Raw genomic sequence first — 16674 nt, 5'->3', positions numbered from 1 at the left:
TAAATCCATGCTTAAGTTTGCTAGATTTTTTCCCTTGGATTTTGTAAGGTATGTATGAAATAAGAGAGCTTTTAACTGTCGTCATAAATGTCTCAAAAAATGTTTGAAACCATTTATAAATGAGTGTGATATTGTGGCCTTATAAACTGGGTTATACACGTTAGAAGCCTTTTGCTCATGTAGAAAATGTTGTTTAAACTATATATTTGTAGCTATATTTTCTCCTGAATTCCTTATTATTATTCAATTTCTTTTAAACATTAACTTATCCTAAGGTGGCTTTTTCAGTTCTTTTCACTTATGTAATAAAGAAACAGAAGTGTGAGGTTTAAAACCCCATACTGTAGCTGTATTGCCATCACTAATGCCTGTACCAATTTGAAGAATACAGAATTTTAACTGATGCGTGACCTCAATCTGAGACAGCATTAAATATTGCTATATGTAGGCATTGACCTCTGTAAGCAACAGTGAGAATGCAAACTAATCATAACAAAAAGATAACAAAACCTCTGGAGAGTAGCAAGTGTTTCTTCAGTGTGATCACAGTATGGGTAGGAGGTATCTTCAGCTCTTAGAGGTGAGAGTAAGGCATTTAAGTAGAGTCATATTTAGGCATGATTGTGTGGAGCTTTGGGGTTTTTTGTGTGGTGTAAGCATGACCACAGATTACAGAAAACTTTATGCCTGTTGGCTTTTAGCTGTTTGGTATATGTCCTTAAGTGTGAGCGAAAGGACATTTGTCACAGCATAAATTAGAGTAGCCTTTACAAAGAGCTGTCTGGAGGAGTCGGCACAGCTGCCTCTTGGTATGTGGTCTTGGTATATACCTCTTGGTGTGGCCTGGATAACACCAGGCAATATGATTGTCATACACCATTCCAGGATTATTACCTGCAGCGTGACAGATTGTGTTTAATAACATGCTTTGCTAAGGAGATGCCAGGTTAACACGTACCACAATCTATTAAGTTTTCCACTGTCCTTAAGCACGTTGCTTTAACACATATAGTAAGCTCAATACATAATAAGACAAAAATTGTTGGAGCAAGATACATGAGATGGGGGGAAGAGGGATACAACCTGTTTGGTGGTCTAGCAGTCTGCAGGAAGGTCAAAGGTGATGGAGGTCTCAGGCCAGCTGAGAGGGAGCTCCACTGAGTTGCTCCCATTCTCTGATTTTATATGCTGGAGATGGTGTGAAGCTCTCAGTCCCTACATATCTTCGTACCTAGAGTCTTAATTGGCACAGCACGTCCTGCTGTTACTCTTGGAGCTAAACGGGCTGTTTGGGTAGATAAATGAGGGGGAGGAGGAAGGAAGGCCTCATGGTTCAAAAATGTTTATGCTTCTACAACTTAAGATCCACACAACGAAACCCTCAACCACGAGTTGTGCTTGTGATTAGTGTTTAGCCGTGAGTAGGTGACAGCTTCTTGATTTGGTTTAAATACTTCCCTCAGGGTGTTCTGTTAGAAGCTCTCTAGGCTCTTGACATAAGTTTAGGCCTAATTTCCTGGCAGATGATTAGCAGTGTAGGGAGTGGCAGAGGCATATTATTGGAGCCTGCATAGTTGGGGCTAAGCAAGGGGTGGCTACCAAGTCTTTGCCTAGTTCCGCCCCTCACCTTGGCCTCATCATGGTGTTCCCCTCTTCAGCAGACCCTTATGTTAGTCTGGTCCCAGGGTTGGACCCCACAGGAATAGCCATGGGATTGTAAACAGGACACCCGAAACAGTCTGCTCCAAGAGGATACTTACCCCAAACCAATATGCTAAGAGGAGAGTGACAGTAAGAAGGTTTGCTTAAGATGACCAGATTAAGTGAAATTCAGGGAATTAGCAAGAGAGTTTTGAGAAAAGAAGGAGCTAGGTTGAAAAGAAATACTGAAAACATGAAAACCTGTGGTTTGAGGGTAATAGGCCTTGAAGAGAGAAAGCAGTAACTGAGCAGCAGTCAAACTGGGCTCGATACTGCTGGTGGTTGTCTCACCAGCATCATGACTTCCACCTTCACTGCTGGACACTGTCAGTAGCCTGCTTCCATCTGGTGGAGTGACAGTACAGAGGTGGCATCCCACAGGGTCTCATGCTTTGGCTGCATGTACGTGACCTCATGGTGGACCTTTCTACCTAGCCTGTGCATCAGCGGGTTGTAGGAAGGGGTACGGCCACACGCGTGACAGGAACACCCACATTTTCAATAGCATGAGTGTGTGTGCCAAAGTGTGTCATGCGGGTATGTGAGAGATAAAACTTTCTGGTATGAAGTCACGTGATCTGGTATCATTTTTGGAATTGTCTATTATAGTTTTTCTGGTGTATTGCTAGTATTGATCCTGAGTGTGTAGTTCACTGCAGTTAATTGAGTTGTTAATAAACCCATAAAACGCTTTGATTCCTATTTGATTATAATCGTGGGAGTTGAACAGGGCTTCCTGCAGGAAGTTGCATCAATGTGATTCTCAGTGGCAGCAGCCTTTATCAGCCTTCTAAGTTACGATTTCATTGGTTTTGCTGCTGTTACAACTCCAGAACCAGCCACCAGCAGAGGTTCTCAAAATTTCCTTAATTCAATAGGACTCCACTAATTTCTGCAACCCTTTTTTTAATGAAGTGCTTTCTAATGTGGAAATGAAATAGCTAAGACCTAATGGCCTTTGCAGGCCTCTCTAGTTAGGAAAATTTCTGCAGCAGTGACCTAAGGGCCTTACTGAGTCAGCAAGCCCCAATTATTCGAGTAAATTATTTGTAAAATTATGTACTGTCTAGAATTTCCTTATCTGAAGTAGTCCATACAACTTCAGATTTCAACTGTTGTCTGTTATAATTTCCTACACCCTGCTGTAGTTTTGGGAAGACTGAGTTGTGTAACCCAAAGGTATATAAGAACTAACCACCTTGTTGGGCAGAGTTAGTATCAGCAGAGTCTGTCATTTCGCTGCTCTCCGTTCTCTCCTATAGCTGCAATAATAAACTACTTTCTGTCCTGACCTGATCAAAGTTGCCTTCCAGTTATTCCACAATGTGAATGCGATGCAGCTTGCAATATAGATATGCCAAGCAGTGATATAACTGCTTTCTAAACAAGGACTGTCCAAGTTCTTTGTTTGGGGACTGTCTTTACTCTTAACCAGGCCTGTATGTAACTGTGGTTTCCCACTGTTCCACCTAATTAGTAAATCTGATGAGAATTAATAATACATCTCTGCTGCCCAAAAACCTCCCATAGAAATACCTTCTCTTTGGCCTTGCCACAGGGTAGTTGGAAGCAGTCTTCAGGTAACTTTCCTTTCCCTAAGAATTTTTATAAATGTACAGAAATGTATATTTTACATACTGATTTACTTGTAGAACATATGAAATAGAAGAATCCTAAATGCATTTAATTAAGCTTTATCTATGACCCAGGACCATGTGTGCCATGTTCAATTTTTGCCCTTGTGTTGTTCTTAAATATGACAAAATCTAAATACCAAATGATAGCAAGGTATGTGGCTGCCTTTTTCAAGCTTAATCTATTCAAAATCATAGCGAATCTAGTACGAGATAACAGCTTGTTCCATCTTATGAAGATTTTTTTTTAACTGCAGCTTCCTCTATAAGCCCTTGGGTTTGTGTTTTTTTCTTAATTCTTTCAGAACTCTGATGGCACAAGATCTTATAACCATATTGTGAAAGGAGCGACAGAATTTCAGAGGTAAATTCTTGCTCTGTCACTAAATGGAACTACTAAAGAAAGAGTGTGCTTGTTTTAAATATTGAATTTAAGAATTTTGACTTGCTCACCAAATAAAATGTGGTGTTTTAGCTAATGAAATGTTGGCGTTGCATTAGTAGATGGATTCTGTCTAAGCTAAGAAGTTTGAGATAGTGGAGAAGACAGGGTTCGGAAAAAAAAATTAACTCTCTTGTAAGGTGAAATTGGACTGTAGTAGGCTGCCTCTCAAACCAATGGATAGTGAATGCAGAAAAAGCTTTTTCTCAGTTTTATGAGCTAAAATAGCTGTGCAGCTAGTAAAAATGTAAATACTAGAAATGCTGTATTGAACTATTTTAAAGGATGGATGTTGCTGCAAGTTCATATTTAAGAACATATTGGTACGCATAAATACTTAGCTGTAACTGCCTAAATGAAGTGCAGGCTTTGGTGGTGGGTTTTTTCTTTTATTACAATAACTAAGGTAGATTACATGACCTTTTTTTTTAAATTGTTTTTATAGATTCAAAATAGAGAACGATGGGGAAGAGAAGAAGCAAGACCAAGGTTCTGATATTTCTCATGTCCCTGATGGAAGATCCCAAGGCAAATCTCCAAATAGAAGCAAAACCACAGACAATAGCTTAATCCAAACTGAAAAGCAAAAGAGAATAGTTGTACAATTTAAAGCCAAAGAAATTAAACATGGAAAAACTACACGCACTCCTGATGTAGTGACTACTAGCAGGGAAAGTAATAACAAAAGTTGTTTTGATGGAACAGAAGGAAAAAGACTCTGGCATGGCTTTACACTTCACAGGGACAAGGCAGTGAAGAAGACAGACAAAGTTGAACTCTGCAAACTAAAGTTAAAAGTGGAACAAACTATGTTGGAAAAATTTAAGTCACCTGTGTATGATTTACATGTACCACATAAAAAGACAAAAAAACAGAGAGAAGTCAGAATTCCAAAAAAACCATCTGACACCTCTGCAGGGACTGTGCATGATGATAGGCCTTTCACTAAGAAGCCAAATACATTATATAGGGCTTGGGAAGATGAAGAAGCATATGAGGACTTTTCTAAGAAAAAACGGCATGTGAATAAGCATACACCATCATGCTATTCAACCGAAACACCGCAACAATGGGACTCTTGTAAACGGAAAAAACAGGATGCTGATTCTGATAAAGCTGCTGGTAATTCAGGGACTGAGGAAGGGGACTTCGAAGCTACAGCACTATGCTTTAAGCAGGTAATGAGAACCCAATTCTTTGTATTATCCAGGTAGATGTTTCAGGCTAGTTTCTGAAGAGCAGGCAGATTTTATATGAGCAGACTGTCTTACAGGTTTCAAACAGGATTTCATAGCTAACTAGGTGGATTTTTCTGATTTTAATATAAACCATGTTAAAATGTTTCTCTGCTAAATGGTTAAACAAACTAGAAGAATAAAGGTCTTGCATACCAGAACTGTGTCTGCACATGTGCTTTCATAGCTTTACTTTGCTGCTGGGGGTGTGGGATACTTCGGTTTAGGTGTAAGTCAAGAGAATTTTTTTGAATGGGCATAGTTGTATCCTTTTTTTTTTAACTAGTTAACTGAACCAATGAAAACTTGCCTGTCAAACTGGTGCTCGTTGCTGGCGAAGTGATGGCCAGAGAACTAGTTGTAAATCTAGGACTAAATTTGTATGTTTCCTGGAGAACTTCACGTTTGGCTGTGATTGGTTTGTTTCTAAGTTCTAGCTTGTGTTTGGCTCTGCACCTCAACTTTGTCTTGAATGTGGTTACTTTTTTGTTGTTGCTCTTGTTAATATCCCTAGCAACATGATTCCAGTGCATGTTATGGTAGTTCGATCCTTTTGTTTGTACACAAAGGTAGTAATTACATACAGAATCATGGAATTATTGACGTTGGAAGGCGCCTCTGGAGATCATCTAGTCCAGCCCCCTTGCTGAAGCAGAGTTAGCTAGAGCAGGTTGCCCAGGACTATGACCAGTCAGGTTTGGACTTTCTCTCAGGATGGAGATTCCACAACCTTTCTGGGCAGCCTGTTTGAGCACCTTCACTGTAAAAAAGTCAGGGGTTTTTTGTTTAGATGGAATTTGGGCTCAGTTTGTGCCCCTTGCCTCTTGTCCTGGCACTGGGCACTGCTGAGAGTCTAGTTCCATCTTCTTACACCCTCTTACCAGATATTTATAAACTTTGATAAGGTTTCCTCTTCTCTTCTCCAGGCCAAACAGTTCCAGTTCTTTCAGCCTCTTGTATGACATGCCCCAGTTCTTTAATCATCTTGGAGACCCTTTGCTCAATTCAGCCCATTAAATTCATGTCTGTAAAAGTACTGGGAAGCCCAGAGTGAGAATAACATAGTTACAAACCCACAAGAGAATGGAGAAATAGTGGTTTACACAGTAAGCCTATATTTTAAAAGAAAGCCATTCTTCTAAGCCCTTTTGAAATCACACTGCAGGTGCTTCATCACGGATATCGGAAATATGTTTTATGTTAACTATTGTCTGGGATAGAGTTAACTCACCTATTCAATTCACTTGGGAATATTCAGTGTTCTCTAAAAGGCTGATACGTGTTCTACTTCCTTTCCCACTTGCTTCTAGCATTTTGAGGTCCCATGCACGTCTGACTCCTACCAAGAAGATGAGGACATAAAGTCTGTCCAGAAGGTTAGTGATGTACTTGTTTAACACTAAAGAGTTGTATTCGTAAGCTCTTGACATGGGAATCACTTGTTCCTCAGTCTTCCTTGCTATTTTGTGGTATTGGTATGTTGGTTTTTTATTATTTTTTCTACAGATCTGTGAAGTCTTTACACCCCTTCAAGACAGTCAGAACCCAGAAACAGACCAAGAGGTCAGTAATGCTTTTATTTAACACTTGTAAGTTATATTAAAAATTCATGTCATTGAGGTTGTGTACCTGGAGAATTCCATGACCTTTCCTAGTATTTTGCATTGTTGGCTTATGATCTACATTTCAAAAGATGTGGAGCATTTTTTTCAAATACTAAATGAGCTTGTTAAAGTACTGCTAATCAGGAACTTTGAGATAGAAAGATTGCCTCTCTGTTATTCTCTGCAGTGTAGGGGGCTTTCGTGGCCACTTATGTACTCCAGCTAATCTCATTTTCCATCCTTTAACTTTCGAGTTGGAAAAGAGACATACTTTTTCAATATGACTGCAAGTTTCCTGACTATGTAGCAAAGAATGGAACAACACTTTTGGATACCAGGTACAAAGGTCATAAACAGCTCTTCCTTCTAGGCCGTATTTTGGACTCTTTTATGGACTCCTTATAGTGGAGGAGGTGCAGAAGGTTCTCATGGCTGTACCAACTTAAAAGTTGCCATGCTTTGTTTTTAGTCAGTTTTAACACAACAGCATTAATGTGAAAATATCTTTTTTGGCAACAATTCATAAATGGTTACATAAATTTTTTGATCGTAGATGCAGATAGTTGAAGATTTGCATGTTGCTCGTGTTCAGAAGAGGATGGCGCTGTCTGTAGTACAGACTTGTGGAGAACTTACAAGTATGGAAATAGATCTTCCAGAACCGGATTTAAATATTTCTGCTGGTATGTCCCAATATGATGATCTTTGGCATCTACTTGCAGGTAGTTATTACTGTCAGTTAATGGTCTGAGTAGAGAGTATTGATTTTTTTTTTTTTCACAACTGTTCTGATGTTTTTTTTTGTTTTGGTTTGGTTTATGTTTGTTTTGTTGTTTGTTTGTTTTTTTTCTTTCTTCCCCCAGAGGCTTTAACTTCTGGTCTGAACATATTAGTGGTGATCGACACAAATATAATGATTAGTCACCTTGAGTTTGTCAGATCCCTGAAATCTGAGGATATACCAGGTATGTGAATACATGGTGATCAATCAGACATTCTAAGAAAAAACAGATGATGTAAGAACTTCAGGCTATGTGAAGAAAAACAAACTTGGGCTCCTTAAAAAGGCAGTATGTTTCTCAGCAGGAGCCTTACCCTTAAGAGGCTGATTCTATGAACCCAAATCAGCTGCCTCTTAAGGAAAATGTAGCTATGAAAGTAGAACCTAACTATGCTTACACCTACGTACCTACAGAGAATCATGGTCAACATTCCCAGGAATATGCATGAATTCTTAGAGGTAAATAAGTCTTACCTGTTGTAAGAAAAGACTTTTAAGCATTTGATCGATTGGTAGTGGTAATGATGTTTTCTACTCTTCTTTTTTTTAAACATTATTTTTTTCTAGAAGTCTAAAAACATTTAACATCTGATAAGCAGTCAGTGCTTTATTTCTGTCTTGGTAAAGGTCACAGAATTCACAAGATGTGCGAGCAGTTTTTCGGGAATTCAGCTTGCAGACCCTGGCTTTAATACATTGTGAAGCTTTTAGTGATTTAATATTAGCAGCATTAGGATTGTGCGTGTCAGTTGTTGGTAGCCATATCTGGAATCTATCAGAATGCTTAGGTGGCTTTGATGCTTTCAGCTAATGAATACACTTATTCCAGCCACCTGGGAAATAACTTTAACAAGGGCCTGACTACTTTTCAAGAGTGCATCAGACTGTAGTTCTCATTCCCATATTAGGAAAGGTGTTGCATTGTGTACACTGGGATGCCTTTTTTTAGAATATTGCAGCTCCCAATTTCTGGTCCTGCACCAGGCCCATTGTGGAAAAGTTTTAGAAGGTTGCTGATTCCTGAAATACTTATTACAAAGCGGGTGGATTTTAATGTATTTTTTCAAAATTGTATTCTTAAAATGTGAATGGAAAAGAAAACAGTTGAAGTATTTGTTGTGGGTGGACCAACAGAACAGTCATTAAATTTCTGATTTACCGTGTGTTTCATATATAATAGTTCTAAAGTTCAAACCATGCTTACATACAAATAAAACCATGGTCCAATATCCATATGTCCTATTCCTTGCTTAGGAATGCTGGTTGGCAAGTAGTCCAAACCATTGTTCCTTTTGCATGATGATTGTTTTTGCACAGTGACTGTTGTGATCATTCAGGTATTTTCAGCCTGTTCTTTCCACAGCTGTCACCTTACTTCAATATCTTACAGTGAGTTTGTGACAGGTTGTTAATTGCTGCAAATGTATTTTACAGCATCACTACACACCGTTGTCAAAGTATTCTGTTGATTAATATTGTTTATTCCTTTCGTTTGCCTAATATTGTCATTTTTACGTGTGACTGATGTAGTGCCAGTTTGAGGTTAGATTAGAAAGAGGGAACTTGGCCTTTTTCAGTTGTTAATTTTTTTAATGCTTAGATACTCCTTAACATGGAATATGAAAACTATTGGCCGAAAAGATAAGTGTGAGCTTACATAAATAGGGTGTTTGAATTAAAACAGTAGCAGTTTGCATGGCTTTTCAGAATGTCTTTGTGTTTTGGTTAGGTTTGGTTTTTGTTTTGTTTCGTGTTTTTCCCTTCCAGGGGTTGGCAGACTTGCATTAATAATTCCTTGGGTCGTCCTACAAGAGCTGGACAACTTGAAGAAGGGGAAAATGTTGCAGCACGTTCGGGACAAAGCTATCCCTGCAGTCCAGTTCATCTACACGTGTCTCAAAAACCAAGATTCAAAATTGTGGGGGCAATCCATGCAGCTTGCTTCTCAAAAAATGTGTAATATATGTGCAACCAATTTGGTTTGGGTACTTTATCCTTGTAGTTAACCTAGTGTGAGCCTGAGCACTAACTTTTGAGTTTAGTACAGTCTTCATTCTGCAGTTTGTGAATTAAAAGTAGCTAATACCTTACAGAGCACATTCAAGGCTATAATACGCAAATACCTTATTCAGGTTAGTGCTTTGTTCACTATTGTTTTATCAATCGTTTCTTGCGTATAGCTGCATCTGTTGGTAAGTGGGGGGGTTACTTAGTGAAAATTCATCTAGTTACTACTTTCACCTATGAGCTAAGGATATGCTATGTGCTTTTGCTTTTGATTCTGTCATCACAAAATCTAAGCTATTCAAATTTATGTGTGGCTCACTTGATGGTTTCTGGCAAAACCATACCGGTTTTGGGTGGAGTAGTACCTAAGAATTCAAAGGTCAGGCCTGTGCTTAGTATATGCTTCTCTGTCCTTGTTTGGGGAGTATTAAATTTAAAAACAGTACCATGACTACACTGAAATATTTCTTATATTTCACTTCTTATATTTAATTTCTTATGTTTTACTTCTGAACATCTCAGCACTGTCTTAACTAAATTTGCAGATGGCCTGAGCAATGAGAACAATGACGATCGTGTTTTACAATGTTGTCTGCAGTATCAGAACCTCTTTCCTCGAGCTGTTGTCATACTCTGCACGTGAGTTCCTCTGTGTGTTTCAGGTCTCTTATGAGGTGTAAGATAGTCTCATGCCAAATACAGCATTTTCAAATCATATCTTAAAATGAAGGGCTGCTTTTGAAATAAGCTTTTTGAGGCACGATCACCCTCTTACAAGCTAGAGTAGAAGGAGAAAGTAGTAGAGGGGCAAATGGTGCTTGACAAACCTGATCACTGTCTATGACAAAGTAATCTGCTCAGTTGATGTGGGGTGAGCGGTGGACATTGACTGCTTGGATTTCTCCAAGGCTTTCGATACGGCTTCCCACAGCCTAGAGAAACTGCTGTGTTATGGTCTAGACAAGCGGCCTGTGCGGTGGGCAGGGAGCAGGCTTGCAGACTGCACCCAGAGAGTGGTGGTAAATAGCTCCTTTTCAAACTGGCACCTGTCGCAGGTGGGGTCCCCCAGGGATTGATGTGGGGCCCAGTGCTGTTTAGTATATTCATAAGTGATCTGGACGATGGGATCGAGTGTACCCTGATGAAATTCACTGATGATATGAAACTGAGTGGGAAAGTACACACTTGGAAAGTGCGAGCTGCCCTGCAGGCTGGATAACCTGGATAGGCTAACGAACCTTATGCAATTCAACGAAGACAAGTGTAAGGTCTTGTGCCTGGGAAAGCATAATCCAGGAGTGCAGCACAGGCTGGGATCTAGCTGGCTGGAGAGCAGCTCTGTGGAAAGGGACCTGGGGGTCCTGGTGGACAACAACTTCAATATGACTGAACAGTGCTGCTGCGGCACAGAAAGCCACCAGGATGCCGGGTTGCGTCAACAAGGGCATCCCCAGCAGAGATAAAGTAGTCACTATCCCACTCTACTCAGCACTTAGCAGGCCACACCGGGAATACTGTGTTCAGTTTTGGTCCCTGCTATATCAAAAAATTACGTGGACAGGCTGGAGAGGGTGCAGAGAAGGGCCTCAAAGATGGTCCAAGGACTGGGAAGCCTGCCATGTGAGGAAAGGCTGAGAGAATTGGGTTTGTTCAGCCTTGCAAAAAGAAGGCCTAGGGGAGACCTTGTCACCATGTTCCAGTATTTCGAGGGTGGCTACAAAGAAGATGGAGGCTCCCTTTTTACAAGGACTCACATGGAAAAGAAGAGGGATAATGAGTACAAGTTACTCCCAGGGAGATTCCAGTTGGACAGAAGAGGACAATTTTTCACAGTGAGAAAAATCAGCCATTGGAATAATCTGCCCAAGGAAGTGGTGGATTCCCCAGCATTGGGCACTTTTAAGATTTGGCTGGACAGGGTGCTGGGCCATCTTGCCTAGCCCATGCTTTTGCCAAGAAAGGTTGGACCGGATGGTCCTTGAGGCCCCTTCCGACCTGAAGTTCTGCGATTTGATGACAGTATAATAAAACAGAGTGTAGACATAATCACCTTCATGTGCTTGAGGTCTGAAGTAGAATTATTCAATGTTCGATTAAAAAACTTGTTAAAGCATAGCTTTGTTCTGATTTCTCATTAAAAAATATTATTGGAGTTACAAAATTGAAAAAAAATTTTATTAATGATTGAGATTCTGTTAGATACTTTGTTTCTTGCTGCCTGGTTGCGGACAGTAATAAACATTGGCAAGGGTTAATCTTACAGAAGATGGAGATAAATTTGCCTCTGGTCTGGGGAGAGTAATGGGCACTAAAAGTTACTCTTAGAAGGAGAGAAGATGGAGACAAATTTGCCTCTATTCTTGTTCGGTGAGGATAACAGCTGACTCTTAAGTATTGATTATTGATTTGATACAAATCACATGAAGCTAGTTTTTAGAGGACTAATATTACTTGACATACTTTAAACAGCTAGCTTTGGCCTTTTCTAAAACTTGCATCATTTCAGTAAGTGGGATTGAGACCCTACATATCAGTTGGTTTGTGTCAGGTGACATGTGGGGATTGGGTTGCTGCTGAAAATGCTATCAGGATCACAGTATTGGTAAGGCTATTAATGGTTTTAGGTTTCTTTGAGTGAAGAACAGGAGGTGATTAGAGAAGTATTTTTCAGCTGAAAAACCCTTTATCCGTTATCGTTATAAGCCCTGGAAATTCTTGAGAAAGTGCTAGGATCCCTGTTGGTACTGCACCTTTATAGTAGTTCTGCTGGAGCAGAGCATACTCCAGGGTGGCACTGGGACAATGATTTGGCCAGTAGAACAGTAAAAGGGGGTTGAAAATGGGGATTTATTGTAGCAATTGAATAAGATATTACTGTCTTTGAATCAGTGCCTTGTTTGAATTCTAAGATCATAGCAACTAGGCATCCTTGCTGTAGTATTTATAGCTGGTTTTTTTCTTAAAGCTAGAGCCTGAAAAGTTTTTCAGTATGTTTCAAATTTTTTTCAGAATGCCTGCTTTAGTTAATTTTCTGGTTTAATTTTTTAAACTGTATCTAATTGCTTGAGAAAGAAAACTTCAAATATAATAAAGCTCACAATATAAGCTTACCGAAGGCAATCTTGTCAATACGTTGCTCTTATTACTTACGATGTAACAATGTCAGCTTCATGTCAACAATTAATTCTCTTCTCCTAGGGATGATAAAAATTTATGTAATAAAGCCATTGTGAGTGAGGTCAAGGCATTCTGCAAAGCTGATTTGGTTACTGCTTTGCTAAATCTGAACGTAAACAGGCACCAGAATTGTGCTGAGCTGCAGCAGTCGAAATGTGGTAAGTTTGTTTAATGTGCACTTACACCTGTGCAGGTTTTTGAGACATGTAATAATCAGTGTAGGAGAGGGAGAATAGATTCTGCTCTAACTTTAGTTTTCATATTTGAATCATTAGGAATGCTTTTTGTTTGGGGCAGATTTTTTTATTTTCAAATGTAAAGGGTTTTCTAAAAGTTTGAGACCTGTATTAAAACATCTGTCATTCAAAATATTTGAATCTAGGAGATTCAAATATGACAGTATTTTTGTTTTATAGAAAAAACACAGCATGAATTTGCTGTCTTTATGGTCATTTAAAAGGTATTCTGAACTTTTTAGGACTGAAAAGAGGTTTTTCCAGTTGAGCCAGTTTGGGTCCTGTTCTTAGTAATTGTAAAATTCAGTATGCTAAGATCACTCCTTATTTATGCTAATACCTTTACCTGCATCTCAAACAGTAGAACTTCACTCTTAAGTTGCCTACTCGTTTTTCCAAAGATACAAATACAGCTTAGAGTATTACGAAGTGATCGTCTTATATTTGCTGATAACCACACTGGCTGTCTATAATCTTAAGTTATTTAAGGAAGAAAGAAATGTGGAGTAAGATCACAAATGAAAAATGCTCTGGGGAAATTAATCTTCTTAGTTAGTAGCTTATAACTAAAAATGCCCACAGTACAAGTGGGTATAACTAGAAATACTTGAAACATAATTAGATGTAGCCCGTCTGCTTTCTAACATAAAGTGCAGTCTGTCTTTATTTAGGAGGACAAGTTATTTGTGTACTATCAACATAAATTAGATATAGAAACAGTTGCAATAAGTGCCTTTTCTTACCCTTCGCTTGACAGATACAGAATTCGAGAAAACAGAAGGAGGTGATGCTAGTCTTACTGCGCAAATCCCAAGTATACTTCCAGACCTTGAAAAGAACTTAGGAGAATCTTTATCTTGTATTTTGGAGACTGAAATGAAAATAGCATTTGGAAACCTATGGATGGAGGTGGTTTCTTATGTCATCTTGCTTGATATTTCAAGAATTAAGAGGTTTAATGTCCTTGGTATTTTAATGATATTAGTACCTGTGCTAAGCCAAACAGCTAAGTCATCTAGTTCACTAACATAACAGTTCACTGGCAGTGAACAGTTCAGTGGTCAGTTTTACTATTTCATTTTATAACAAGATTATTCTGTTTGACCAGTAATGACTGTGCAGTATTTTAATAGCCTTTTAATAATAGGGTAACAGAGATGCTGGCTGTTCAGTGTGAGTTTTCAGAACTGTTTTTATTAGTTGTATTAAATTTCTAGTTCAGCTTTACTGGTATGGTTAAATCACGGTATTGTAAATATGCCCTTCAATAAATGATTCCATCACGTTTGATATTACATTGAGGCACTGTTGTTGCAGGCACTTCTCCATCAGAACAGATGTTTTTAGATACCATGTGGATAAAATTGTTCACAGCTAAATTGGTTACAATGCAGATACAGAATTACAAGGGTGTTAACGAGAACTTCCAAACACTTGCTCTTTCAAAAGTGTTGTTAACAGAAAATAAATACTCATGTACAAGGCACTTTCAAATTATCCATGCTTTGATTTAGATTCTATTTTATAGCTGGTAGGAGTTAGTTAGAAGTTTAAACTTATGGCACATAAGCCTCTTTGGCTTTGAAAAACAAACAATTTGTGGGATGACTGCTGTTCCACAGATAGAGCTTTGATTAGCTGTTAAGCTTTTAGGCACTTCTGATTAACTTAGTTGTTGTGTTAACGTCTTTTCAAACTCTTGTTTCACTTGGTAGTAATAAATTTCAATTTTTAATTGCAATGTGCATATGTTACTTCATGTATATAGTCACAGCTAGGAAAAGTGTGTTTGTTTTCACTTTTTAACAATACTAGAAATTCAAAGGCCTATTTACTGTTCTGGCTTTTGTACATAAGTAACACATTAAATCACTTTAAGAGATAACTCAAGAGTATTTGGAATGTTCAAGAAAAGGGGAACCAAAAGTCAGAAAAATGTTGAAAGATTATTATTCTACACTGAATACTTCTATGTGAGCATCTCTGTTTAGCCCATAATGCTATTGAATCAAAACTTTTTTTGGTAGATAAATTTGAATATAGCCTTATTTCTGAGGAATTGTTCAAATTCTGCTTCAGCAATCAGAAATCATAACATTATTGAAGACTAGAGCAGTTGTGAAACGTATAGGAATATGTCTATATGAAAATCAGTCTTTGAATTTGTAACATATTCTCTTTCAGATACTGTATCTGAAGCCACCATGGACACTAGCAAACTTGCTGAAGTGTTATAAAAAACACTGGATGGCTGTTTTTGGTTACGTTGTGCCAAGGCCTTTACTTTCAACCATTGAATGTCTCTATAAATACCTTTGTACAGGTAAGAATCTCTGAGAACGTTAATTGTAAACTTGTAAAAAACCTCACTGTTCTGGTTTTAGTAGTTACAGTAGTAGATACTTTGAAAAGGCATTTACTCTGTGTGTTTAAGTAATAATGCATTCCATCCTCTTCTGCTTTTTTTTTTCCATTTTAAGATTGTCCAAAGGGAGCCATACCTTGGACAGTCTTCCCTACTTTTGTATTGATCCACAGTTTACTCCCCAGATGAGTAACAAAATCCTGACTCTCTTGTTGTAGCCTTAAAGCCAGAATGGAACTGTAATTGATGTGCAAAAAAAAAAAAAGCTCAAGTCTGTCCAGGTTCTGGTCCCACATGGTCAAAATATCACTGGCAAAAATCACAGAAATTATTTCTGAAATGTTTCTTTTTGCGTGTGTGTCATTCAGTCTCCATGTATTTGCTTTTACTGTCTTTGTTTTAAAAGTAGAAAAAAAAGCCAGCAGAATACTACTGGGCATGTAAGAATTTATTTCACACATCTCTACGTACCTGCAAAAACCAGGGAAAACACTTTAATGAATTAATGGCCACCAAGGTGTCTGAACTGTTTTTAAAAAGCAAATAATCTTTCTCCCTCCTTTGCCACCATGTTATGTGTGGCCAAATGATCTGCATTTGCCAAATAAATTATGGAGGACTAAAGACTGCTTAATATGATAGGTGATGGCAGGGAGGTTTAATTTCAAAAAAAGGCAACAAAAAAACCCACAAACCCTTTCATTCAATTAAAGATGTCTTTAAGAATTTGATATTAACAGATATACCTCTTTTGGGATATTGCTGTTCTGCAGAATTATTTTAGATATGCTATTTGATCCTCTTGCCAGATCCTGGGATAAATTTGGAAGACCTGATTAAGAAGTGAGAAATCTTAACCTTGCACACGTTTGTCTTGAGACTGTTTTATCTAATGCTTCTGAACCATTTTCAAGGCTTTTTATGTGCTTCAGTTAATCCGGATACTTGCGTATTAAATTTGCCTCCTAAGATTGATAACTCCTAACATCTAATACTTTTTTTTCCTATTTCCCATATTACTGTCTAAATATCAGGTAAAACAGTTGACTCCTCAACAGCGGGTATCTTGCTCCAGGAATCAAAAAAATTACTCCATGCTTTCAGTTCAAGGTCAGACTATAATGGTGTACTTCCCCGGGCTTACGCTGAAGTGAATAAGCTATATCAAACACTTACAGAGGTAAGGGGAGCTTTAGTATTGGTTCACCGAACATCATCTTGAAGTTTCTCCAGGGTCATGTTACAAACCTGGCTTAGATTTCTGATTTATTCCAATAATTTCAAAAAATTATTGCAGGAAGTATTGTTGCTAGAGTGTTTTCAAAATTAATAGACCCCAAATTTAACTTTCATGTAGCAAATATCTGCCTTTATGTATATGCTTGGCAGACTTGCGTCCCCCCCACCCCCCCAATATAAATGTGTTGGTATTGGGAGGGTGACTGAAAAACATTATTTAGTGGCTTTTGGGAAAAATGCCTTAGTTTTCTAT

General features: G+C 38.4%; 1 protein-coding gene across 5 annotated transcripts in view; it reads left to right on the top strand.

Moving 5' to 3' along the window:
* SWT1 (SWT1 RNA endoribonuclease homolog) overlaps positions 1 to 16674 on the top strand; it is a 41764-nt gene that overhangs the window by 2208 nt on the left and 22882 nt on the right. For 4 of the 5 annotated variants that reach the window (XM_075096771.1, XM_075096768.1, XM_075096770.1 and 1 more), the window contains 12 exons: positions 3641 to 3699; positions 4223 to 4955; positions 6323 to 6388; positions 6519 to 6575; positions 7170 to 7299; positions 7480 to 7581; positions 9165 to 9353; positions 9950 to 10043; positions 12603 to 12739; positions 13575 to 13726; positions 15002 to 15140; positions 16217 to 16362. In XM_075096771.1, the coding sequence (XP_074952872.1) occupies positions 4587 to 4955; positions 6323 to 6388; positions 6519 to 6575; positions 7170 to 7299; positions 7480 to 7581; positions 9165 to 9353; positions 9950 to 10043; positions 12603 to 12739; positions 13575 to 13726; positions 15002 to 15140; positions 16217 to 16362 (1581 nt within the window). In that variant the 5' untranslated portion in view covers positions 3641 to 3699; positions 4223 to 4586. The remainder of the gene's footprint in view (positions 1 to 3640; positions 3700 to 4222; positions 4956 to 6322; positions 6389 to 6518; positions 6576 to 7169; positions 7300 to 7479; positions 7582 to 9164; positions 9354 to 9949; positions 10044 to 12602; positions 12740 to 13574; positions 13727 to 15001; positions 15141 to 16216; positions 16363 to 16674) is intronic. The other variant, XM_075096769.1, reaches the window with a different exon arrangement.

The sequence above is a fragment of the Phalacrocorax aristotelis genome, chromosome 6 (genome assembly GCF_949628215.1).
Source record: "Phalacrocorax aristotelis chromosome 6, bGulAri2.1, whole genome shotgun sequence".
NCBI lineage: Eukaryota > Metazoa > Chordata > Aves > Suliformes > Phalacrocoracidae > Phalacrocorax > Phalacrocorax aristotelis.
The sequence above is the reverse complement of the archived record's forward strand: the minus strand, read 5'-3'. Positions and strand labels throughout refer to the sequence as shown.